Source organism: Aphelocoma coerulescens, chromosome 18, assembly GCF_041296385.1.
Source record: "Aphelocoma coerulescens isolate FSJ_1873_10779 chromosome 18, UR_Acoe_1.0, whole genome shotgun sequence".
Taxonomy (NCBI): Eukaryota; Metazoa; Chordata; class Aves; order Passeriformes; family Corvidae; genus Aphelocoma; species Aphelocoma coerulescens.
Window position 1 is genome coordinate 9,425,586 of NC_091031.1, and position 24,850 is coordinate 9,450,435.

Genomic DNA, 24,850 nt, shown 5'->3' on the forward strand with positions numbered 1-24,850 from the left:
GAGTTTAGTAATTTAATTTCATCCAGACTCAGTGTTTGAATTCTGTGTGTTTCATTAGGAGGCTGCCCCATACACCAGGCTTGTGTTTATTGCTTGTTTTTAGTGTTAAAGAACTCGGTTTGCATAACTAACTATCAGATTGTTAATGTAAGCAAGCCTTGCTGTACCTTTGATGGGTTTTACAGAGTTATAATTTTAATTTCTAACTGCCATCTACTGGATTTTAAAACTGTTTGCAAAGAAAATTCTCAGATACTGGCTACCATTTTATTGACCTTAGAGATGACAATTGGGTATTCAGTTTGATAATGTTTGAGCAGAATTCGTGATGGGGAAATACTTGGGTTTAAATTATTCCCTCTGTAAAGTTATGGCCTTTCTGCTGGTGCAGATCTTTTACTATTTGCCCTGTAGCCTCAGATTTGCTCATTGTTCTTCTCCACCAGAAGAAATGTTCATGTTTTGCAGATTTAGAGTCTCCCTAAGAAGGCATCCAGCCACTTCTTCTCCATTAACTGTACCTGGAGTTTGCTTTTAAATTCTGTCCCTGTTTAACAGAAGCTTTTTAAAAGATCCTGAGCTCTGGGTTGTAGCTGTGCCCTCCCCTGCTGTGGGCAGCGTGTTACGGTCTCGTTAGAGGAAGGTCATGGGCTTTCACAGTTCAGAAGTTAAAACACATCAGCTGCTGCTTTCATTTCTAACTACAGAAGTGCCCCAGCTTCTCCTAATCACTCTGGAGTGTTGTCTGCACACTCCAGTGGCGTCCAGACCCCCGAGAGCTTGTCCAGGGAAGGATCTCCTGTCCCTATGGAACCTGAGCCCAGCACCATCCAGCCAAAACTCGCCGTCATACAAGAAGCACGATTTGCACAGAGTGCCCCAGGTGAGGAGCCCTGAGCTCGGCTCTGAGGGCCAGGGGACAGAGGGCTGGCACCTAAATATTGCCAAGACTTAATATGTACACCAAAAATGAGTATGTATTTCACCTCTTCACATTCAGACCAGATCTGTGAGAAACTCAGAAACAGCCAGGGAGAGTCTGCAGGTGTGGGGCTGTTGTTACCTGGGGGCTGCTCCAGAACCTTGGATAAGGTTGTTGCTGAGGAGAGGTTGTGCCTCTGTCCTGTGTAGGACTGTGCTGTCTTGTAACAGTTCTCTTGAAAAAAAAAACAAAACAAAAGGGTTTGTGTGTTACAGAAATGAGGAAATGCCTTTCACACCTCTCTGGTCATGTCATTCTTCCAGAGTGGGGGGGTGGGGGGAATAAAAGAATTGGAACGATAAAGTGAGATAAGAAATTTCCTATTTAAAACAAAAAGAGCATAAGGCATGATGGGATAAGGGTGTGTTTGTTTAATTACCTTCTTTGATGTACATTTGCCATCCGTTTTCTTGGATGTGGCACTACAGAGGTGCCAGTGAGCATTCAGTAGTGAAGGCAGACATGGTCCTGAGCAGACCCCAGGATTCCCAGTGCAGGACACGGAGAGCACTCCTGATGAACACAACACCGGCAGCACACACGTGTTCCCATCTGTGGAAAGGGGTTTACTTAAAATGAATGCAAACCTCAGCTTTGTTTGGGGGCAGAGCTGGGGTGCCCAAATGGCTCTTACTGAGCCAGTACAGCCCCTTACTTGGAGCCTGGAGATGGGAATAGCCACTTTTCCTAACCTTCATTGTACAGTATTTTTTGGCTCATTCAGGCATTAGTGAAGGACCTTATTAATTGTCTGAGGTTTTAGCGTGAAGTTTAAAAGAATGACTGGCTTAAAAGAAATAACTAAAACTGGCAGTCTAATTTTGACCTCTTTCTTGGTAGGATCACCTCTCTCTAGCCAGCCAGTTTTAATTACTGTACAACGGCAGCTACCACAAGCTATCAAACCCGTCACCTACACTGTTGCAACTCCTGTGACAACATCGACCTCCCAGCAGCCTGTAGTTCAGACAGTTCATGTTGTGCACCAGATCCCAGCTGTGTCAGTCACCAACGTGACTGGATTAGCACCAGCAAACACTTACACTGTCGCGGGACAGGCGGTCGTCACACAAGCTGCTATGGTCACCCAGCCTAAGGTAGAACCTCAAGAGAATGGAGACCACAAGGAAGTCAAAGGTGAGAACCTGTGGGGGTTGTTTTGGGACTCCTTTATACAGAGGGATCAGTATTTGGAACCTAGAATCACAGAACCATAGAATAGTTTGGTTTGGAAGGACCTTAAAGTCCATCTTGTTCCACCCCTTGCCATGGGCAGGGACACCTTCCATTATCCCAGGTTGCTCCAAGCCTCGTTCAGCCTGGCCTTGGACACTTGCAGGGCTGGGGCATCAATATTTGAAGTGTTTGGCTAAAACTGAAGATTTCGAATTGTAGTTTCTCAGATACGCTGGAGCGAGTAATAAAACACCACACTTCACTGAGGGTTGACTGAGTGAAACCAAGTGGTTCCTGAGCACTTCGTTATTTTTACCCATGTTTTCCTCTCCTGTTTTTCAGTGAAAGTGGAGCCTCTCCCTGCTATTAGCCATGCTGCAATAGGAGCTGCTGGTCGTATCATCCAGACATCGCAGCCCACGCCCTTACAGACAGTTACCATAGTGCAACAGGCGCCGCTGGGGCAGCACCAGCTGCCCATAAAAACTGTAACGCAGAACGGAACGCACATCGTGCCCCTCAGCACGGCCATGGCGGGCCAGGGCAGCGCGGGTACGTACGGGGGCCCTGCTGCCTCTGCCTCCTCTGCTCACGTCTCTCCCGCTTAGGGCAGGAGCTGAGCTCTGCACAGGCTTTAGCTGACAGCCTGCAAGGGCTCGTTCCCTCTCTGGTGGTAAGAACCAGGGTTTCTCTTCGCTAAGGGTTGCCTGAACATCTCTTTGTTCCCTCTGTGGTTGTTATAGGGATGTAGTTAGTGGTGACAGCCCATCCTCTCTCCTCTTTAAACTAGTATAGAAACAAGTTTTAGAAGAAGTTCCTGTAAAACAGAGCTGTTAAAATGGTGCCTGCTCCCAGGTGGTTTGTTGGAAGCCACCAACAGGAAAACCAGAACTTGCTTGTGGGTTGGCTCTTTGAACTGTTACTTTTTATTCTGATTTTATTGAGCCTGTACTGAAAAGACTGAGATTCTGGAATATTTTGAGGTGGTTCTTGTCTGAATCCATCATTCCCATCTGGGACTCGGCAGGCTGAGTGGGCAGCGGTGCTTTGTCATCATTCCATCCATTCCCTCTTGCTCACAGCACAGGCAGGTTTGCTCTGCTGGCAGGTGCACACAGCTTGTTCTAACAGTTTTGCTTTGAGTATTATCTGACACTGAAGGAGAGGGTTTTTTGTCATAAAATATGTTTACAGAAATATTTTTAGGGTTATCTTATATCAATTTATTACCTGCATTTCTGCTCGAAAGTCTTCCTAATGGAGTGAATTATCTGCTTCATTTCCTTTTTACTCCTTTGCCATCACTGACATTTATAGGTCAGTGTTCTGGCTGCTGCCACTTCACTTCCAGCTAAAGAGCAGCAAAAGCATCACAGTCAGACTTGAGGTGCACTTTCTGTGTCAGAAGGAATGTGTGAATAGAGCTGGGAGCCATGTGAAGTATACTGAAAAGCTATTTTTAAAAGTAAGGAATAATTCTTTTTCTCTTTTCCCTGGATTCTGAAAACTCAGCTGATTCAACATGGTCCCTGACAGGACAGCCGAGGGCTGCAGGGTGTGTGCAGGGAATGTGGCAGCACACAGGAGCAGAGTTGTGATGTGTCTCTGTGTGTGGTGGGTGTGGAGTGAGGTGTGCTCCAGGCCCTGGTCTCTTGTTACAGTAACTCCTAAACCAGCAAGAAACCAGGTAATTCTCAGGCAAAGCATCTGGGCCCATAGAAACACAGACTTGTGTTTGTCTGCATGTGTCTGTGTAACACGCACACGGCTGTGTTCACACACACGGCTGTGTTCACACACACGGCTGTGTTCACACACACATTTGTGTTTGTCTTTGGTGAAAGAAGGTTTGTGCCACCTGAGAAGAAAGAAATCCAGAGCAAATGCTGTTCCTGTTCCATTTTCCATGTGTAGTAAAGCAGGTGCTTTCAGGTCCTGCTCTCAGCAGAACAGCTCGGCAGCGCTGCCTGGTCCTTGTGAGTCAGCTCAGAGCTGTGGGGTCCAAAAGAAACTCACAATTCTTACTGTACAATAAAATTTCATAACTCAGTATTCTGTATCTCAGCTTTCAGTGTAGATTTCAAACATCATCGTTCTTTTGTGTGTTTCCTACTCCCACATACCAGCTGTGGTTGCAGCCAGAGGGTCTCTGGCTACCCACCAGACCCCGGAGTGAAAAATCACAGAATCACAGAAGGGTTTGGGTTGGGAGGGATGTTAAAGCTCATTTTATTCCCTCCCCCTGCCATGGGCAGAAACACCTTCCACTGGAAGAGTGCAATAGAATAGTGCAGTGATTGTCTTAATGTGTGCTTGAAGGTGAGGTCTTGTTTTTATTTAAGCAACACGAAAGTTGCAGGAAGGCCTTTTATTCAGAAGTTCCATCTCCATGGCTCCTATTCAGAAATGGTACAAGGAATATCTTTTCTAATGGGAGCTGAATGACTTCTGAGATTCCAGAGCAAATTGATTTACAGCTTGGTCCATGCAGAGGTGATACTCTCTAGGATAGCTTACTAATAACTAACTACAAGTTTAGCAAGTAATAATTTCTCATGGGCTTGATGTTTCATCTCCACTAGCAGGGAGATGATAATGTCAGTGAAGTGGTGCTGAGGGAAGGGATCAAGAAAAAAAGCAGGTAGTTTGATAATGTTTAGATAAAGTTTCATGAAATGCAATGAACAAGCAATCCTGTAATTAGCATTTTGCATTCTTTGCAAAGATATTTGATTAGTGAATTTAACCAGGGCCGATGTTGAGGAAGGGGCTGCTCACAGGCAGAGGGAGGAACCTCAGGGGTCTCAAGGTTTGTACTCACCCATGAGTGGTGCCTCATCCATGGAAGGAGAAAGATTAAAATCTTTTATGGGATGCTTGAACTGTATCTCTGCCACTGTGATTCAGTTGAACACTTGCATTTTGTCACCTGGGTCATTGCTGGCCACTGGGACTTGTTCCAGCCCTGCCTTCTCCTTAGCTGTGGGCAAATTACCATCGCAGGGGAATTGCTGCTTGTGTCGTGTGCTCTCCTGGCTCTGTGAATTCCAGAACTTCCCTCCAGTAACCTACAGCCCCAGCTGGGTCTGGCATGGTCCTGCTTTCCTTCCAGGCCACATCACACATCTGCAGTGCTCAGAGACCTGGCCAGAACCTACCAAAGGGGGTTGTGAATCCGCTTCTGTTCTGTCACAAGTTATGGTGTGGATTTGCTAAATCTTCAGTCTTCGAATCCTTCCCTGTCTTCAGCTTCCCAGTGGCTAAATGGAGCTGCTTCCCTGTTCTCCCATCTGGGTCCAAATCTGTGTGAATGTTGAGCGATTTGGGAAAATGTCCTTAATCTGCACAACAGGTTTGTGCAGATTAAACAGTCACACCAGAGTCTCACCTGGGCCTGCCAATACCCCCTGTTGTACCAATAAAGGAATTGATCATTTAATGACAGCGCAAGTTTGCTTCCTGTGTCCTCTGATTGACAAGGATCAGGGTGCTGAAGTTTGTATTCTCTTTTTTGCAGCTGCTGCAAGTCCTCTGCATATGTTAGCAACCCACGCGTCCGCATCGGCGTCGCTGCCCACCAAGCGCCAGAACGGAGACCAGTCAGAACAGCAGGAACTCAAACGTATCAAAACAGAGGATGGAGAGAGCATAGTCATAGCTGTGAACGTGGACACCCCACCCGTGGCAGTGAGTGACAAAGGCAGCCAGAACTAGAAACTTAGGGGAGTTTTCTTTTTTTTTTTTAAAAAAAAAAAAAAAAAAACCACAAAAAACCAACAAAAACAAACTCCGTGGTGCCAAAAGGAGACACTTAAATCTAACACCTAAAATGTTGGAACATGTTCTCACGCAGTGGGGAAAGGGGCCCTGTGATCAGACTTGAACTTTCAGCACTGAAACAAAACCCAACACAGGTGGCCTTAAAACTCGGTAATTTAAAGTCAAACTGCAGAACCATGTTGTTGTAGAGGCTGTGCCCCCGCCCCTCCTGCCCCACGGACTGTGTGTGCTGGGAGGGCTGCAGCTTTAACAGGATCTGTCAGATTATTTCCAGGACTGAGGATCTCAGTGTAACGGCAGCATGATAGCGCTTAGTGTGACTGGTTTCAAACGATTGTATATTCCTAAAGGGAACAGAGGCAGGAGCCATTCCGACACCGTGGCAGCTAAGCCTTTCCAAACCACCCACCCATGCAGTTGTTGATAGATATGCAGTATTTTGTTGTTCACATGTGGAATTAGAAATTTTTGAGGTGTATTTTCATTTCTTTGCAAAACAATGGGGTCTTTGACATTTCAAATCACTCCATTTCTACTCCGGAAACTTTGGAATCACACAACTACTTTTCATGTGAAATTTTGTTTGGTAAAAAACTGAATGTAGGGTTTTTTTAACCAACGGAATGATTTACTTTTGTCTGTCCTGTTCAAGTTCAGATAAAGCTACTTTATTACATCTGCAAATTTTCATATTTTAGCAGTTGCCTGATAAATTTAATCAAATTTTATTACCATGTGTAGTGATCAAACGCTTCTTTGGGCTTGCATGTAACTGATTAGAAACTCTGATGTAAATGAGCCGTTAACTGACGTAAAGAACTGCTATGGATTTGACCAGAGCTGCACTTACCTGTTTCTCTCTCTGCTACCTTTTGCTGTTTGTTACTTTGTGTTGACTTTGACTGTCCCTGGCATATTTTTCCAGTCTAAAGTAAAACAAGAGTCTCGCTTAATATTGTGTATGTTTAAGATAACAGACTGTTCTTCATTTAGAAAGATAAAATTCTTTATCACAAGTCCTTTTAAAAAGAGTAAAATTATCTTGTCAGAGGTATATTCGATATTTTTAAGCTTAAGCACCCTTCAGTAGAAATTAATCTGCCCCGTTTCTCCGTAACACTTTGATGTCAGACACTGACCTCGGGGTCTCCATGACCAGTAGCTGTTGTGGTTTTCTAACAGTGGCTACCAGATTATGGTAATAACTTTTTTTTTTTTTTTTTTTTTTTTTTTTAAGTGTGTGTTCTGCAGTTGAACATTTTAAAATGTATCGGTAATTTCTCACTTTAATGTGGTAATAGATTCCACTTTACATTTCAAAATTCAATTGAAACAAGGCTGCTGTTCAGTCTTCAACTCACACAACGTCTTAGTTCCTCCTGCAGCCAGGTGAGTGGGAGCCGGAGCGTTGCCTCCATCGGAATCTGGTTTTTGTCCTGTTCTGTAATAAAGATGCATTATTTATATTTCCTTTCCTGCTACGAAAGGAAAAACTGTATTTTCATGATGGACTGAACAGTTTGGAGTGGTTATTTTAGGCAGCTTTTTGGAAACTATTTACCTAAAGACCAAATATGAGAAATCTGTACAAGTTTTGTGTTCATCCACACAATGGAACTGTTACAATGTCTCTGCAGATAATACATTAAAAAACTATGAAAAAAAACTCTACACAAGCTGGATTTATAACAGGCATTTAAAAAAAAACATAACCTGAAAAGAAGCATTTCTGTACAATTGCAACGTTTTCTTTAGAGGTTTTAAAAATAAAAAAAAAGTAAAGTTTTAACATACTTTTTTTAAGAAAAAAAAAATCCAGTACTAGTAATTTAATTTGGTGTTGAATGAATTGACTAGAATGTGGTTTATTTTCAGAAGTGAGATCTGTTCACAACTAGGGCTAGGTGAATAATAGTGTATAAGATTTTTTAAAATAAAATTAAATTTTATTCAGCAAATTAACTAAGTTGAAATTCCTCAACAAGTGTGTTTGAAATATTGATGTATATTTGGGGTTAATGCAGCTTCTGTGTCAGACCCAACAAGCCAAGGTGCCCCCTTCCTGCCACGCCGTGTCCCAGGAGCCAAGGGCATGGAGGGGCTGGACCATGCTTTGCACTGTTTGGGGCACGTCTCTGCCTTAGGATGGATCATCATTTCTGTAAATAAGTTTTAGATGTCACTTTCTGGAATCACTGTCATGAATGTGGGTTTGGTTTCTGATCCCCTTTTCCTGCGTTAGTTACGTTCTCTGTTTCTCATCAGCGTTGGGGAAATGCTTTCAAGGACCAGGAAAGCTTTCCTGGAAGATGGGTCAGGTTTTCACAGCAATGCGGGGGAGAAACCCAACTGCACAAGCCTTGGGAGGGCTGTGGAACTGCCGGGAAGGGCCCCGGTGTTTGGAGCTGAATGGGCAGAACCTTCCTTGAATAAAAAGCATGGTCTGAATGGTCTGAACAAACAATCCTTGGGGAAGAAGAAGAAAATAGCTCAAGATGGAGGCAGTGAAATGGTGTAATTGTTTGTCTGCCCCAGAAGCAGCTGGAGCAGTGTGACCCAGCCCCAGCCCGGCATCATTCCGGGGCCGTTGTGTCCACACAGCCCTTCTGTCCTGTGTCTGTAAGAACTGGTGATGTCTCACATCTCCAACTGCACTGATTAATTGTGTATTTTCTCCTTTACTGTGAATACCTAAAGGTTCTGAAAGAAATCCTCATATTCCACAGTTTGTGCTGGCAAATACCTGGAATTACTGTAGAATTTGTGCACCAACTCATTAGTTTTCCTGTCAGGATTCTGAACTGTGACACAGGTACTGTGGAAAGAGATGGCAAAATGGGGAGAGAAGGTACTTTAGGAGTGGATGGTGGTGGGAACACATGGAGTTTCAGGAACAGTCGTGTTTTAGACTTGCTGTGCAAGCTCTCTGCTTTCCTGGGGGCTGGGGGTGATCCCGTGGCCGTGTGGTACCACCAGTCTGTCAGTGCCAGCTCCAGGGCCCACAAACCCCAAAGTACTGTTTGTTTTCCAAGGAAGTGACTGACTGAGCACTGTTCCATTTGATTGTAGAGCTGTGCTGGTTAAATTCACCTGCGGGAGGCGGCGCAGCAGCGAGCGAGGCCGGGAAGCACTGGCAGAGCAACCTGGAGCCAGCGCCAGGTGCGAAGACTGATTGATTCCTTTGCTGGATTTGGATCCCTGTAAAGCTGCTGCACCTAAGCAGAGCCAGTTGCAGGTAGCACAAGAAATCTGAGGTGTGTGTTAGGGCGTTCCAGGGTTAGTGCAGCACTACTGGCTGCCTGCACAGGTGTGTTATTTACATTCCTGCTGCCACATTGGAGCAGTTGGTTCAGGGAAAGTTTTACAAGCTCGGTAAAGCTGAAATCTTCCCCAGAAATGTGTTCAGTCTCTTGTCAGCTCTTGGAGAACTGGGACGGGAGGGCAGGGGGTTGGTGCAGCAGCAGCTGAGGACCAGCAAAGCCATTGGAGCAGGTGCAGGAGGCTGGATGGTGGAGGTCAGGAGGTTCCTGGTGCTCTGAGGCGAGTCCCAGTGCTGGGACCAGGACCAGCTGCCATCTGCACAGCGAGAGGGGATTTACATCACCCTTGGGGGACGGGCCCCAGCGCCGTCCCCTCGCGTCCTCCTCTGGGGAGACGACGGTTCCAGGTACTGCTCCTCTTGGTCCAGCTGTTACAGGGTGAGGAGCCTCAGCCCAGCACTGGGGCTGAAGGGTAAGTACTGAACAAGAACTGGTTTGCACTGGGAAGTTGGACTTGTTTTGGGGCAGAGAACAAGGTACATGTCCCAGGCAGTGCTCCTGTCTCCTGTTCACACAGCGGGCTCAGCTCCTGTCCTTCACCAGCCACCACTATTGCCTCACATGTTTATTCCTCCAAGCCTGGAGCAATGGAAACCGTGGCTGTGACCATCAGTGAATACAGCAAAGTTAGTCACTTTTATTTAAAAGAAATAACATAGTACAAATAAGTGTGCAAAACAATTCCTGTGGTTAAATACGCATAAAAGCAACATGCAACCTTGACATCAACATGGTAAGTTAGTCCTTAGTAGGTTACATGACACTAAAAGGGACTTGTCAAAGTTAGAGAGTTTGCAACTGAAGTCACAGAGTGTCAGGGCTGAAGCATCCGTGAAATTAGCTTTCAGGAGAGCAAGACCTCCCTGCCCCAGTGTTTAGTGCCACAGATGCCAAACTTGGGGCTATCTCAGGTTCTGGGTTAGGAGCTTGTGCCTTAGGTCAGCAGGGAATAGGGTAACAATTTTTGGGGAAGAGTGTACAAGTCAGTGGGTTCAGTCTAACCTACGTGTCCCTGGGCCAGGAGCAATAATATGCGACAGCTCAAAGGAAAAAATAAGACAAATTTGCAAGTTTAAAGCCATTGCAGACATGGAACTTCCTGCCACCTTGTTCAGTTCTTGTGGTGGACATGTATGTGGCCTCTCCAGCCTCCCAACTGCATCAGTTTGGCAGTAGTTTGGCAGCAGTTTCACAGCTGTCACACCAGTACCGACTGTTGGATTATGGAAGGAATCACCTCTACAACTACAGGAGCCCTGGGTGCTTGCTGTGCTCACAGAGGAGAGGGAAGCTGGGTCAGCCCTTGCCTAAAGGTGCCTCCAGCTGCTCCACACAGTTTGGCACCTTGGACGGGTAATGCTGATCCCTCACCTGAAGCAGCACGGGCAAGGCCACACCACCACCAGCACCCAGCCCCGGGCACCAGGTCAGAGGACAAGCAGGAGTCAATCTACAGCTGTCCCTTGCTCCATCCTTGTCACCTCTTCTGTTCCCTCAGCTGTGCCGGGGGAGGGGAGAGGCAGGACTCCTGCTCCTGGCCAAGCTGGTGGAGAAAGCATGACCCAGAGCGTTCCCCCACTCCCAGCCATGCAGTGGAAGTAAAGCAACGCCTAAAATCTTCTGGCTTCACATCCCTTTTGCTAGGGCCGGCCGAAGGTGTGGACAGCCCCCACAGAGCTTTCCCTGTGGCAGGCACTCATGTTGGAGCTACAGTCATGTCACAGTTTAGACTAAAGAGAAACCCAATAGGCACAAGCTTGTTGAAAGCCACATCTTGAAAACTTGAGTTGGTGACAGTAACCCAAAGAGATTTTAATGATGAATACTTGCAGAAATGAGAACAAACATATGTAGTCCACTACTTCAGAGCTGCTTGTGATCATGTTGAGCCAGGCTTCTCCATGAGCTCTGCTGAACTTCTGGATCAGTACTGGACATTCAGATACTGTCCCTCAAAGGTGCGGAGTGGCCGAGGCAGGATTTTGACCCGTACACTCCCCTCCACTCAGTCAAAGCTTGTCGTCTGTCATTTCTAGGAACTGAGCGTACACATCCCTTGAGCATTCCCCTTTTTGGTTGAATAAGAACTTGTAGTAGCTGCCATCTGCACATATTGCTGCAACACAAACAAGGAGGGTCAGTGGGGCTGTGCCAGAGGCGCCTTCCTCTTCTCCAGCTCCAGCGTAACCTGCCCCTCAGGCTCACAGAGGTGCTCTGGAGGGACCCCTGGGCCACCAGCCCTGTCAGCCCCGTGCTGTGCCAGCCCTGTGCCTCCCTCCCTGGGCAGTGGGAGCAGCCAGAGCTCTTGGCTGGCAGGGACACACAGCCCTGTCTCAGCAGAGTGTTCCCTCCCTCCAAGCCAGCACAGTTCAAAGCCTGGTTCTCCAGCCAGAACCTGGGGACGCCTCCATCACTCACCTATGACAGCATTTGGCTCTGTTCCAAAGGCACAAATGCACGGAGAGCCTGAGGGAACCTGGAATTTGGAAAAACTCCATTTGGAACTGAAGTATTTGGGGAGAAAGGTGGCAGAGGCCAAACTGAAAGAGAAAACAAACACATTAACAGGTTGGTAAGGTGTTGACTGGAGGGGATTCAGAGCTGCTGGAGTGATTGAACAAGGTGCAGGGTTCACACTGCTTGTTATTATCTTTAAGTAAGTATCAGATAACCTGAGTAATTCTCGTTCTCAGGAAGGGAGACACTACAACTACCTTGCTGGCTTTAAGTGACTGCAAAAACTGCTAGAAGAATTGATTTTTAGTAGAGGAAAGTGTCCACAAAGTATGTGAGGGGCTAAACCCTATTAAACCTACACTGACCCTCTACTGAAATGCTACAGCCCCACAAAGGACAGCAGGAACTTGGCAGTTACTAGAGAGTCCTAAATCTGCAGCTTCACTCCAGCCCAGCAGATAAATTTTTCCACCTTGGCAGTGTAGAGATTTTGCTACTGAGTGACAGGGCCAGGGTTTTAAATACAATTCAAAGCTCAAGGACCCCCCAGGGCTTCAGCATGGCTCCATCCCTACCTTGACTGCTTATTTCTTTTTGGGTCTTCTGCAGCAAAAATGTGGACTGTGCCGTGGTCACTGGAGACGCAGATGAGGGAAGCATCCTGGTTGAAGTTAATACTGCAGAGAACACAGACAGCTGCAGGATTTCTCCTGGGACAGACCCACAGCCCTGGCACAGACAGTTCTGCTGCTGCAGTTGTGCACAGCAGCTGCCAGCCTGGCAGCCAGGGTGGTAACAGCTCCTCGGGAGGAGCTGGGGCTCCCCCACCCCAGGGCTGCTTTGGGATGAACAGGCTGCAATGGAACAGGGCCTGCAGTGGCAGCAGCAGCAGCAGCCCTGACATGGCCACCACTGGTGTGGGTCACTCTGGCAGAAGGAAACACACGAGCTCTGCTCTGAGGAGTGGGCAAAACGTGCAACACTGCTACCCCACAGTGGGGCTCAGCACAGGAATGGGAGTTTTCATGGGGAATGGGCAGAGAGTCTCCCTGCTCCTGGAATAGCCCCACCTCTGCCCTGGGTGCTCCCCCCTGCACAGCAGGATGTGGTGATAAAGCTCCCCTCGCCCCCGAGCTCGCCCCAGTCCCCTGAGCAGTGTTCAAGTGCATCAGGGCACTCCCTGGGTGTCAGTGGGAAGTTCAGCATCCCCCAGTTCCCAGCTGGGCTGAGCAGAGACACGGCCTGGCAACAGCCACAGCTCTGTCCCTGGTCCTGTAAGCTGTGCCAGGCTTCACAGAGCTCCCAGCTCCTGCCTTCCCCTGCCAGCAGTGCGCCCAGAGGGAGATGCAGAGGCCCAGAGCAGCCCTGGGACCTCTGAGTGCTGGGGATACCACACCCATCCTGTGCTGGCTGAGGGGCTCAGCACAGCCAGACCCAGAGATGGCACAGCAGAAGCAGCTGGACGTACCAGTATATATTGGCTGCTTGTGATCCTCGACGTAGCTCCTGGATTAAATGCCCTGATGAAGTATCAAATATTCTTATGAGGGTCCCCTTGGAAAGGAATCAAGCATTGTATTAGGAGAGGCAGAAGACTGTCTTTACATCTGTGAATCCTAAAATTGTGTCTGACCAGCACGCCCCTGCACACACTGCTTGCGTTTTCTTCTTGGTAGATTTGCAAATCTCTCTTAATTTTGGGGAAGAACACTGGCTCCCCCACACACCATCACCACAATGTTATAATGCCTTAGTGTACAATCTCACCACTTAGTGACTCAGGAGTCTCTTTCAGTTCTGTTCTAAGGCTCTGGTTGGTGCAGAGTGTGCCCAGGACCTGTGGGTCACTTCTGCCATGCTCCCCTCAGTACTACGCCATTTTTCATTGATGCTGTGCAATTCTTTCCCACTAAATATAATCAAGCTGTGGCTGGTCTTGTCTTAAAATTGGTTCAATTGACATAATCTAGAAGAAGCAGTTACCACACACTCATGATTTGTATTGATCCAAATCTGAGGCACCCCCCAGTCAGGTGATGGAACACTGCACTGGGAAACTGTCCTTCAGCTGGAGTAAACCCAGCTTGACAGCAGAGCAAGCCAGTGAGTCTCAAATAAAGGGATCAACAAATCAGGGGTACCTTCCTCTGATGAGGACTGGGTGTACATTGGGTTGTGCCTCATCACCTGCAGCTCCTGTTACACACCCAGTTAACAGAGGCAGCTCTCCAGTCACACACCAGGAAGTAACAACCCAGCAGAGAAAGACTTGGTAAAGCCAGTTTAGTTTTGACTTAAGAGACAGGCTTGAGATGTTTGCTGACTGTGCCCAGACTCCTAGTTCAGTTGGAAAATAAAAGCTGTTTGAACTTCTTCTCTATGCAAAACAAGGAATGTTTAATACAAACGCAGCAGATAATGATTCTATTTAGCAATGGAGTTGGCAGCTTTAGAACCCTGCTTAGAAGACATGCAGTCATTAAGCTTAGGAGAGACTTGGGATACATTTTGTTTTTTTAACTGTTTGAGTGACAGGCTGGGCAGTAGAAACTATGTGAAACAGAGACTCGTTGGATTAATTTGGCTTGTCCCTAAGAAACTCATTTCAGTGGAAGAAAGCAGCAAGAGCTCTGCTTGCCTCAGGGAGATGGGTCCATCTGCCTGACATTCCCTTGGGAGATGAATGCCCTGGCAGCCTCACAGTGGTTCCCAGGGAGAAGGCAGGTCTGGCACGTTTGCCTCTCTCTGCCTCAGCCCAGCACAAGGGATCTGTACTGCATCCTAACCTCAGGTTCTTGTCAGTGTCTTGTCTCTTTAGCCCCGTGTAACACGTGGCCACACACTCCATTTCTGTGTGAGGGGGGCAGCTCATGCCATCCTGCTCTGTAACAGGGGCTAAGCCAGAGCAGAACAGAGCCCGCCAGTACAACTGAACTATTTGCAAGTATTTCTTTAGCCAGTGGGTTTGGAGTAAATTTAGGCAGAAGATAATAAAGGTGAAAGAATGCAAATAAGCTTCCCCCCCACCACTTTTTTTCTTTAAATTAACAGTATCTATTGAAGAACACATCAAAGACATGAACTACTTGGGCCAAGCTGTGTTTAAATGTCACTGAAGAATCACTGCTACAGTCAGCTAAAACAAATGCTACCTCAGGCACAGCCCTTGGCTGTTGGCTGTTTGGGCATCCCAGAGGAGCAGTGAAGATAAAGAAAGACTGGGAGTGCACAGTTCAGTGGCAAATCTTCCCAGAAGGTATTTCTGTGTCTCTCCTCCACAGGATGTGACTTGCTATTTTATCTCACTACCCTAGAACACACAGTAAGTCAGAGGCAGGGGACATCATTCTTACTTTTTCTGATGCTGTTGCAATTCTTGTTCCCTGCAGGTTTAAAGCAATACAGCTCAAGACTCCTTCATGAGCTGGGATGTCCACAGGAGGCTTCTCCGTGTTAGCCAGATCCACAATCTGCACGTGCCCAGTGCGTGTTCCAGGAAATGCAAGAAGAGAATTATTACTATTTGGACAAAGGACACAGAGACCTGAAAGACAAAAAAAAAAAAAAAAATTTGGACCATTTCTATTACCTAATCAACTTTTCAAACGTAAGTTTCTAAAATACTGGTAGTTTCAGAATAAGCAAACACCCATGGAAAAAATCAGAATCTCATTTTAATGGCTAGTGCAGTATCCCAAAACATCATCTGCAGTGCAGTGAGTGTTTAATGACTTCTAAAGAAGTGACTGAGGCAGCTGAAGATAAATGGCATGGCAAGAACACAATAAACTTCCTTCCATTCCCCAGCCCACATGTACAACTAACCTTTAGGGTTGTAGCAGGTTTCAAAGACGTGCAGCTGGTGGGGATTGTGTGTGAATGTGAAAACTTTAATCATCGAGTCCAAGACAACCACAATTCTGAAACAAACCAGAAGCTCCTATGACTTGGGGAGGGTAAAACAGGGACACAAACATTCATTCAGACCTGCAAAGGCTTTCCAACTGATTTAACAGCCATGTTCTTCCTGCCCTCCCCCACAGGACTCTCCAGCCTTCAGCAGCCACGCAATGATAAGCCTGCAAAGCACTTTTATCCAGCCCCTCCACCCACGCATACACAGACTCCAGCTGTTCACAGCTGCTCTTGCTCTAGGGATCTGCTGGAATTCTCTTCACACTCCTCCATACCTAGAGAACCAGCAGGAGCCACAGGAGAATATTTCCCTACATTAGGGGACCACGAAGTCTTGTAAGCTTTTCACCAAGGCTTCACACACCAGTATACATAAACTGTGGCCTGTTTACACCTCATGCTTTGGCCCCAAAAGCCTGTTTTACCTGCAATTGCTGGTGTTACAGCAGGATCTTTTTCTGTTTACGAGCAGCTGGAAACAAGTAGGAGCACAAAGCCAAGCTGGGTGTTTGGGCCCCTCTGCTGTACCCACCTGTCCCTTCGCAGCTTCACCGCTTTGACTTCTGTGGAGAACTCTATCTCAATGACAGTCTTCTTCTTCAGGTCATCCCAGATCATGACTAGAACAGTGCAGAGATTGCATTAGACCATCAAGGCATATTCAAAGATCCACAGCTCCCTTATAACAGCTTGTAGTTCCCCAGCAGGTTCACCCAATGGCTAAGCAGCTGCAGACAGGCATCTTGCTAACCAGAAGGCATTGAGCCACTACATATCAACCCCCTCATTCACTACAATTCATGTAGGCAGGAGCTGGTCAACTCCAACCACAAAAACTGACAATAAAGATACATTTTTCTAAAGAAAAGCAGCTTTTTTGTTTGCTCTGAGGCTTATAAAAGAAATCATGCAGAAGTTGAAAAGGGTAGTACATTTTCCTACAAAGCTTGCCAGGCAGAGAGCTTCCTGCTCCTTGCAGAGTTCACTGTGAGAAGGTCAGCAGGCCTTGGAGAGCAGTCACTGCAGGTACCAGCCTGTCAGCACTGCAACAGCAGTGATGCAACTCACTGCACCACGGTGACTTAAACCTGCTGCAACATCCCCTTCACCCGACCTTCAGGACATCAGCTCATGGCCCTGGGTGTGGGAGTTCTCTGGGCAGTGCCACACAGGGGCAAGGCAGACGTTTGCAAAGTCCATCCCTCGAGCTCACCTTTGTTGGGTGGGTACTTCGGCTTTTTTCCTCCACCTACTAGTGCTAAATAGTTGCAACGAAACAACATTTCCACGTGGCCGACACCACCTTCTAGAAACTCTGGAAGACAAATGTTTTATTTAAAACTGTCAGAACCTGTTAAATTGCCATCTCATTTTTACCACTGTTACAAGAAAAGCTCGTGTTATGCAGCACATTTCTCAGGCACCTGAGAAGAACAGTGTCTTCCTACCCTGGCTGCCCTTAAAAACCAGAGAATGTAGATCCTTGAAGGTTCTTCATACTGGAGCAGTAAAGCCCTGGATTTCATGCAAGCCTTTGTGGTTTCTTCAACAGCACTTCTGAGTTCTGTTTCCTTCCTCAAGAGTTGTATTTGAACACTACCCCCTTCTGCACCAGATCCTCCTCTTGACTCCATTAAAGCAGGACGGCGCATTCTGCTATGAAGAAGTGTTATCACTGTGACAAAAAGGTCTACAATATTTACAACTGATAACCTGAAACAATTTAAGAATGTGTAATATGTTCTGAATCTATGTTAGAGCACTGAACACAGTGCTGTACCAGTCTGACAGGCAATGCTTGGATGGGAATTTCTTGGAACTCCTGGATGTAAGACACACAAGCTGGGGTTGCAACAAGACTTGGTTTCATACTGGGTTACAGAGAAAATCAAATGGACAAGCTCCAGCTGGGAGTATCTTGGGCAGGTTTAAAGCTACATAAACAATGAACAGGGTATCTGTGTATCTACACAGCCAGTTCACTGTGAGCTCTCAGAATCCACAGGGAAAAGGCAATCTGACTCATAAGAAACTTTTCACCACAGGAGTCCTGGAAGCATCTCCATGCAGAGCTACTGGCAGGGACAGTTTTGACAAGGAACTCCACAGGACTTCAGGCTAAATCCTGACTCTTTGAGCACACTGCCACAAGTGACAGTCCCAAGGCATGTTGCTTACGGAAGAATTTACTGTTAAGAGCAGAAAATAGTTCATCAGCTTTGGCCATGTGAACAGTGACTAAAATCCTTACAGCAGTAGCAAGTGGAAGTGTGCCTGATTTCCTAGGAATTGCTAGTTTAAGTACATTTTTCCTCTTATTAAATCCTTTTTTATCACCACAGGCTGAAAGTGCTGGGAAACCTGTTTAGCAGCTCACTTCCTATATTTAGGGTTAGAATGACATGGCTCAGTTTCAGTTTCCCATATTTTGACTCAGTTTTGCTGAGTTGTTTGCTTCCTCATAAAAAGCTCCACTGTTAACACAGCTCATCTCCTGACTTCTGTTAAGACACAGGAGTAGCTTTACCACATTAAAAGATCCTCCCAAATTTTTAAAGCATACATAGAAGGTAAGATTTAGAGCATTAAAGGTCTGAGCTCTCAGTGCTCTTGCAGACAATACTCTTGAGTATGAGAAATGTTACATTCAGATCTCCAGGAAAAAGCCTGGAGTCTTACTGCCACACTGGATCATCCAGATCACCACACAAGAACAGAACAACTTCTGATTGGGTCCCTAACACCGCTGCAGGGAGCGACTCCTCCTGCTCGTAAATAGCCAGGAAATGCCTCTCCTACTCGGGGCTACAAACATCAGCAACAGCAAACACAACTCCTCATCAGCCAGTTGTGCAAATTAACAGCACAGAGACGTTTTACCAGGCAATGGCACGAGTGAGAGGCCCTGTGGCACCAGCAGGAGCAGCCTTTCCTGAGGCTTTATTCAAAGCCTTGCAGGGATGGAAAAGTGAAAGCTGAGCAAGAATCAGTCAGTAAAAAAATGAGGAGGCTGAGCTTCCAACACAGAGCAACATGCTGTAATAAGTAAGTGTTTACCTTGTTTCTCTTTTTCTTTGAGTGGATCTGCATTATAAACTCGGAATCCATTTTCCATTCCACATGCAAAGCATCCTGTGGTAAAAAGCACATATATATACACATATATAGTAATTGCCAGATACACTCAAGAAGGAAGCAAGAGCCAGAGGGTTAGGAAAGCATTACTCAACAACTGCATGGTTACACTCAAGCTGAAGAGCACTCACAGGCTCTGTTAGTGATGGAAAGTGAAAATCTTTCAGAGAAGTTGTCCTCTATGCTGGCCTGGTGGAAATGTCTTGTTATTGGTTTTATGCAGGTAAGAAAATAATAGAAGGAAAGGAAACAAATTCCCAACCTACCTGGATCCTGTCCCATGCACTACAGAGTGCAGGAAACCAGCATTTTAATGTTTATGGTCCAACAGTTATGAAGTAAGCTCCCTCCTTTCTTAATAGATCCAAATTCACCTCATGATTATGACTCTGCTGTAGATGTTTCCAGAGCACAGTGCTCATCAAACAGCTTTTCCAACTGTGCTAACAAGAGCTGACTGCTGTACCATGCCAATAATTATATGCCAATAGCTGAAGTGTAACCCAGGACATAAGCAGAAGCCAGATTAAAACACTCTGGAAAATAATTGTAGCTACTTTTTCAAGCAGAAGCATGCATGTGCTTCCTAAGCAGAATCTATTAAACTGCCAGTCCCTTGTCCTGCTCCTTTCCCTGCTAACAGATGAACACAGGCACTGCTACAAGGAAATGCCACTGTGAAGTCAGAGCAATGACAAGTCACCAAGAAGCTGCTGTCACTGGCAGCAGCCTGATGGCAGGTTGGTTGCTCACAATTTTTGTGCACTGTACCAAAAATCCAGGTAAAGATCTCTGAGGTACTGGAACATAAGTTCCAGTTACTCTGGTTCTATTCTTATGTACTGCAATGATTTGAACCCCTCAAATAAAAGCTGAGGAGCTCTGTCTAAACACAACCCTTCCCCAAACTCAATACTCCAACAATCACAGGGCATGTGGGGGAAGAAAACAAAACACAAAAACCTACGCCCTTAACCCGAAAGACTCCCAGGTACAACTTCACCCCGTCCAAGATCTTGTAACAAATTAAGTGCACAAAGTTCTTGTTTGCATACATAAACACACACACACGAATTGGCTAATGTGAATGTAAGAATTATAACAAGATTAGCAACCATATTGAAACAGGCTTTGATAGAACCCGGTTCACTTGCTCTCCCCTCTCAGTGTTGGCTCCCTCTGGCAGCCGGGTCTGTGTGAGCTGCCCTGAACTCGCAGCACGACCGAGCCGCCGCCCCGGGCAGGACACGACCGGGATAGCCAGGGAGCAAACTGCAAGGGAAACCTTCCCCTCGACATAAAGCACTGCTGTACAGGATGGGAACCGATCTATTCCTCATAGCTGATCCATATAATTATTTTCCAGCAACAGTTTTCTACTCCCATATTGTATTTTCAGAAAAGTCAAAGGGAAGGGATGCTGCAGCTGTTCCGTAGTAAGAAAGCGCTGTAAGGTTTGAGTTGTGCTAATCCCAGAAGCTCCTAACAATCCAAATGAAGCATTTCTGATGCAATCAAACACACACTTTACACTTCCTGCAGTGCCACTACAGCTTTCTGCAGGACTAACCTCATGACTAAGACGTGGGCTGCTTTACTGCCTTGGGAATATCCGCATTTTTAACTGAAGACAACATACCAGAACATGGTGATGTGAGTAACAGTGAAATTCCCCACATGGTCGATCACTACCCACAGAGATATGAAGCTCTCATGCACGGCAACCCCTGAGTCAAACGAGAAAAAAACCATACAGGAAGATTCCTGTTCCTCCTTCAATTCCAGGTCACAGGAGCAGCTTTGAAGCTTGGTGGTTCCCATCTGACTGACTCTTGTTACCAGTGGAATCACAACTGATGGCTACAGCTTGTAAGCCCTTCCATGTGAGAGAACTGGAAGGGGCTGTCAGAGAAAGGAACACTTCCTTAGGTTCATTTCCTTCCATGGGAAGTGCACCTCTTGTTTCAAGAAGGGACAAATGAGCTGAAAAGCCACTGACAAAAGATAACTCAGATCCTTTTTTTTTAAAAAAAAAGTAATGATTACAGAGTTATTTCCCTGACCCACAGTCATGCTTGTTCCTACAGTAAAAGTGCTATTTGCTGCCAGTGCCAGTGAGGCCAGAATGAGTTTTGTTTCTCCAAATCTGCAGAAAAAGGAAGAGTTAAATTAATGACCAGCCTAGAAGATGCCACAAGCTGGATAGGGCATGCTGGCACAGAGAAACCTGCAGGATTTAGGGCCTGAGGTCCCGCAGTGGCAGTAGGGGAGTCCAGGGAAGCGACAATGTCCAGGAGAGTTTCTGCCATGGTGGTTTTCCTTGCCCCCACAAATGCTGTCTGAGGTCAAGAGCACAGAATGCTACCAACGCTGCAGGGTACTACAGCAAAGCAGTCCAGCCCACTGGAGAAGACTAAATACATAAGTCAAGTGTTTCAACACCAAAACAAATCCACACCTCAGTTTTCAAACCAGCTTTAGGCTGCAACAGTGACATGAGGGAATTTACAGGTACGGCCATTTATTACGATGTTTTGTTTCTGCATTTCTGAAGAGCACTTTAGTGTCCTTCTCAAAGCATTAGAAAAGGATCCGAAATCAGGAGCTCCCAGTCTCAAAATTGAGAAGCTAAAATCAGAATATTCTGACTTTAAACAACTGACAACTTCAATTTCCTTGTGTTACATTGTTTCTTTATTTTTTTAATTTAAAGCCTAAAATTAGCAAAGGCACCTGATATAAAACCAGCATCACTCAATTCAGAGTGAGGGAGGCTCATGGCAGAACAACCACAGCTTTTTTATCACTTGCTAGTCAGGGAGATTCAGCCCCAGAGAGACTTCTTCGATGATTCCTCCTGCTCTCCCATCCTTGTGGGATTGGCCAGTCTTAAATTACTAAGAAATTAGGTTATTGTGACAGTACATGCAGACTCCCACACTTGTGAGCTTTGGCACCCAAGTGACTCACGTTCTATTCCCGGCAGAAGCAAGAAGGAAGCAGGGAGCTTTCCCTCCTCTCTGCTCTCCTTTGGGTGGCCAAACATCACCTGCCCTTCAGCACTTTAGAAGAGCCCTAAACTGATAAAAAGTCATTGTGTTACCTGCAGTGCAACGTCATCACTCCTAACAGGAACAGCTCCAGGAGCTGCCAAACAGAAGCCAATTGGTTTTTTAATTCATGGTTTTTGTCATCACTCAATTGCCTGGCCAGGTGAGGTAGGACGGGACATGAATACTGCCAGCTCACAGATTCCCAAGACAAATTCCTCAAGGTGCTTTGGATGTGACATTATTCAAAAAAGGGGTTTATCTTGCATTTATTGCTACAGAACTTAAGGAAGCCTTTGCAACAAACAAGTTTTACACTAAAATGGTGATCTTAAGGCATTCTGCAATAAAAGAGAAACTTTTCATCTTACACAGCTCTACAAGCCAAGCACCAATACCACTGCTCCGTTACAGACCCCGCAGATCTGAAATGAAGCTCGTCCTCAAAAAATCTTTTTCCATCTCCATTGCAGAGGCAAGATGAAAATAAGTGCAGAGCTGCTGAAAACCAGACTATTCTATTCTTTTCCAGTCTATGGAATAGCAGGAAGAGAGCTGCCAAGATGCTCACACCTCATTACCTGCTTGGTGTGCTATTGCCAAGACGTCATCAGAGATGTTTGACTAAAATCAACAGAACAACTCGTGTTTACACACAACTTCAACAGCTGCAGTCTCCAACGACAGAGCTGCAAGAGCGTCTTAAGCAAGAATATTATTTGTCAAGGCAAAAGGATGTTACAAAATGATGAGCTTCTACTCCTTATCCCACAAAAATGACACTTACTCATAAGACTGGTGCTATTTTTGTCTTGCAAAAGCAGGATGAGGCACATGCACCCCCTTTCTGGAGCAGGCCTTCCCCTCTAACACAGGGAAAAGATAAGCCAAGGGTGCAGTGGAGATTCACAGTGGTCTGTGTATCAGTGCTTGCCTGCCAGTGTGATTAGTAGTGTTAACCACAATTTTTAAAATACAAACCAGGTAAAACGAAAGAAAAGCAGTTACACCACTGATTTTGAATGTGGAATACTTACACTGAGAAAGGGCTGAACTGTGGGCAGTTCCCAAAGAAGCCCCTGAAGCACAGGCTTTGAGGAGCCTGACAGAGCCACACAGGGGGGGCAGCCAAGTGCAGCCCCAACAAACCTGGTCCTGCTCCTGCTCCTGCTCCTGCTCCTTCTCCTCTCCCCGCCACCCACCCACCCAACTCTCCGAAGCGCTGGGCGCACACACGACCGCACCAGTGCTGAAACAACGGGAGAACCACTAAACCCTCCTGCTGCCAGCGGCCTTCCCGGCTCCTTCCAGCAGCTACAGACGCCGTACCTGGGGCATCCCCTACGGAAGCTGCAGCCTCGGGACGCCAGCGGGACCCCGCAGTGAGGGGCCGGGAGCCGCCGCAGCCCCAGGCCCGGCCCGGCCCAGCCCAGCCCCGGCTCTGCACCGCCGCCCCGCCGCGGCACCACCCGGCTGCCCGGGCCCGCAGGCTCACCGTGGTCCTGGTTGAAGCCGGCGTAGAGCAGCCCGTTGCCGTGGGGGTTGGCCGGGAGCAGGTTCATGGCTCCGGCTCGGCCCCTTCGCCCCCGCCCCTCACACCATGGCGGCGCCCGCCCGCCTCAGCCCCGCCGCGGGAGCCCGAACCGAGCCGGGCCGAGCCGAGCCGAGCCGGGCCAAGCCCGCCCGAGTCGAGGCGAGTCCAGCCGGGCTCGCCGGAGCCGAGCCGGACCGGGTCCGGCCGGGCCGAGCAGAGCAGAGTCCGGCCGAGTCCCGCCGGGCCGAGGCGGACAGGCCGGCGGCTGCTTCCGGCCCTGCCAGGCGCCGCTGCCGAGCGCAGAGCCCAGCCAGCCACCGGCGACAGGAGCGCCGAGTAGTCGAGCGGCAGCGGCGGCGGGAGCGTCCGGGGATGGCCCGGAACTGACCGGGAGTGACCGCCGGGAGAGAGCGGGACTGACCGCCGGGAGAGAGCCGGAGTGACCGCCGGGAGAGAGCCGGAGTGACCGCCGGGAGACCCCGGGACTGACCGCCGGGAGACCCCGGGACTGACCCGGGACTGACCGCCGGGAGAGAGCCGGACTGACCGCCGGGAGAGAGCCGGACTGACCCGGGACTGACCGCCGGGAGAGAGCCGGACTGACCGCCGGGAGACCCCGGGAGCGACCGCCGGGAGACCCCGGGACTGACCCGGGACTGACCGCCGGGAGAGAGCGGGACTGACCGCCGGGAGAGAGCCGGAGTGACCGCCGGGAGAGAGCCGGACTGACCGCCGGGAGAGAGCCGGACTGACCGCCGGGACTGACCGCCGGGACTGACCGCCGGGACTGACCGCCGGGACTGACCGCCGGGCCGGAGGGGACAATGAGCGGCTCGGGCCCCTCCCAGCTGCACAGGACTGTTCGGTAAGAACTTTCACATTAAACCATTAAAAACACAGGAGCTGAGGTTAGGACACGCTAAAATAGCGATTCCCTGACTTGACAAAAACTCAAACCAAACCAACCCCCAAACCCAACCAACACCACAAATACGTCTTGAAAATGTGGAAGTTCTCGGGACCCACGGCCCTGAGCACTCTAACTGGAGTTAAATTGTAATTTTACTTCAAGCAAGAGGACGGACCCAGCAGCCTGGTGATGTCCCTTCCCACCCGAATTATTCCATGGCTGTATGATGAGCTGGAGCCCAGACTCCGGTGGATTCCAACTCCTGTGCTGTGCTTACACCCACACCAGCTGTTCCCCGTCCCTCCTGTGTGTTCACCTCTCTTTCTGTGCTCGCTCTGTGCCGTCGCAGATGCCGCATCTCGGATTTGTGACCAGCTCTGTTGGGAAGGGAGCTCAGCTTTTCAGTGCACAACAGCTGAGTGCAGCCCCGGAGCTCTGCATAGACCAGCTGCTGTAGTATTCTTTGGGTACTCACACATATATGAAAAATAGAATAATCACATTGCATCTTTATGAGATTTTGTTTCCTCAGGCAGCCAAGAGACTGGGTAATATGAAATAACAAATCCTTCTTTGTTTTTTTTATAGCTT

General features: G+C 47.6%; 2 protein-coding genes across 2 annotated transcripts in view; one reads left to right on the plus strand and one right to left on the minus strand.

Annotated features, from left to right (window-relative positions):
• FOXK2 (forkhead box K2) overlaps positions 1–8,680 on the plus strand; it is a 47,474-nt gene extending 38,794 nt beyond the window's left edge. Inside the window, exons 6-9 of the mRNA XM_069032251.1 lie at positions 708–883; positions 1,823–2,119; positions 2,501–2,710; positions 5,676–8,680. Of these exons, the coding sequence (XP_068888352.1) occupies positions 708–883; positions 1,823–2,119; positions 2,501–2,710; positions 5,676–5,872 (880 nt within the window). The 3' untranslated portion in view covers positions 5,873–8,680. The remainder of the gene's footprint in view (positions 1–707; positions 884–1,822; positions 2,120–2,500; positions 2,711–5,675) is intronic.
• Positions 8,681–9,871: 1,191 nt separating this feature from the next.
• WDR45B (WD repeat domain 45B) lies at positions 9,872–23,479 on the minus strand. Its single transcript, XM_069032252.1, has 10 exons — positions 23,311–23,479; positions 18,688–18,762; positions 16,844–16,945; positions 16,163–16,250; positions 15,541–15,635; positions 15,069–15,259; positions 13,184–13,269; positions 12,291–12,392; positions 11,677–11,798; positions 9,872–11,374 (listed from the first exon to the last, which is right to left on the minus strand). The coding sequence occupies exons 1-10, from the start codon at positions 23,375–23,377 to the stop codon at positions 11,268–11,270; spliced, it is 1,035 nt and encodes a 344-aa protein (XP_068888353.1). The 5' UTR covers positions 23,378–23,479; the 3' UTR covers positions 9,872–11,267.
• Positions 23,480–24,850: the final 1,371 nt, after the last annotated feature.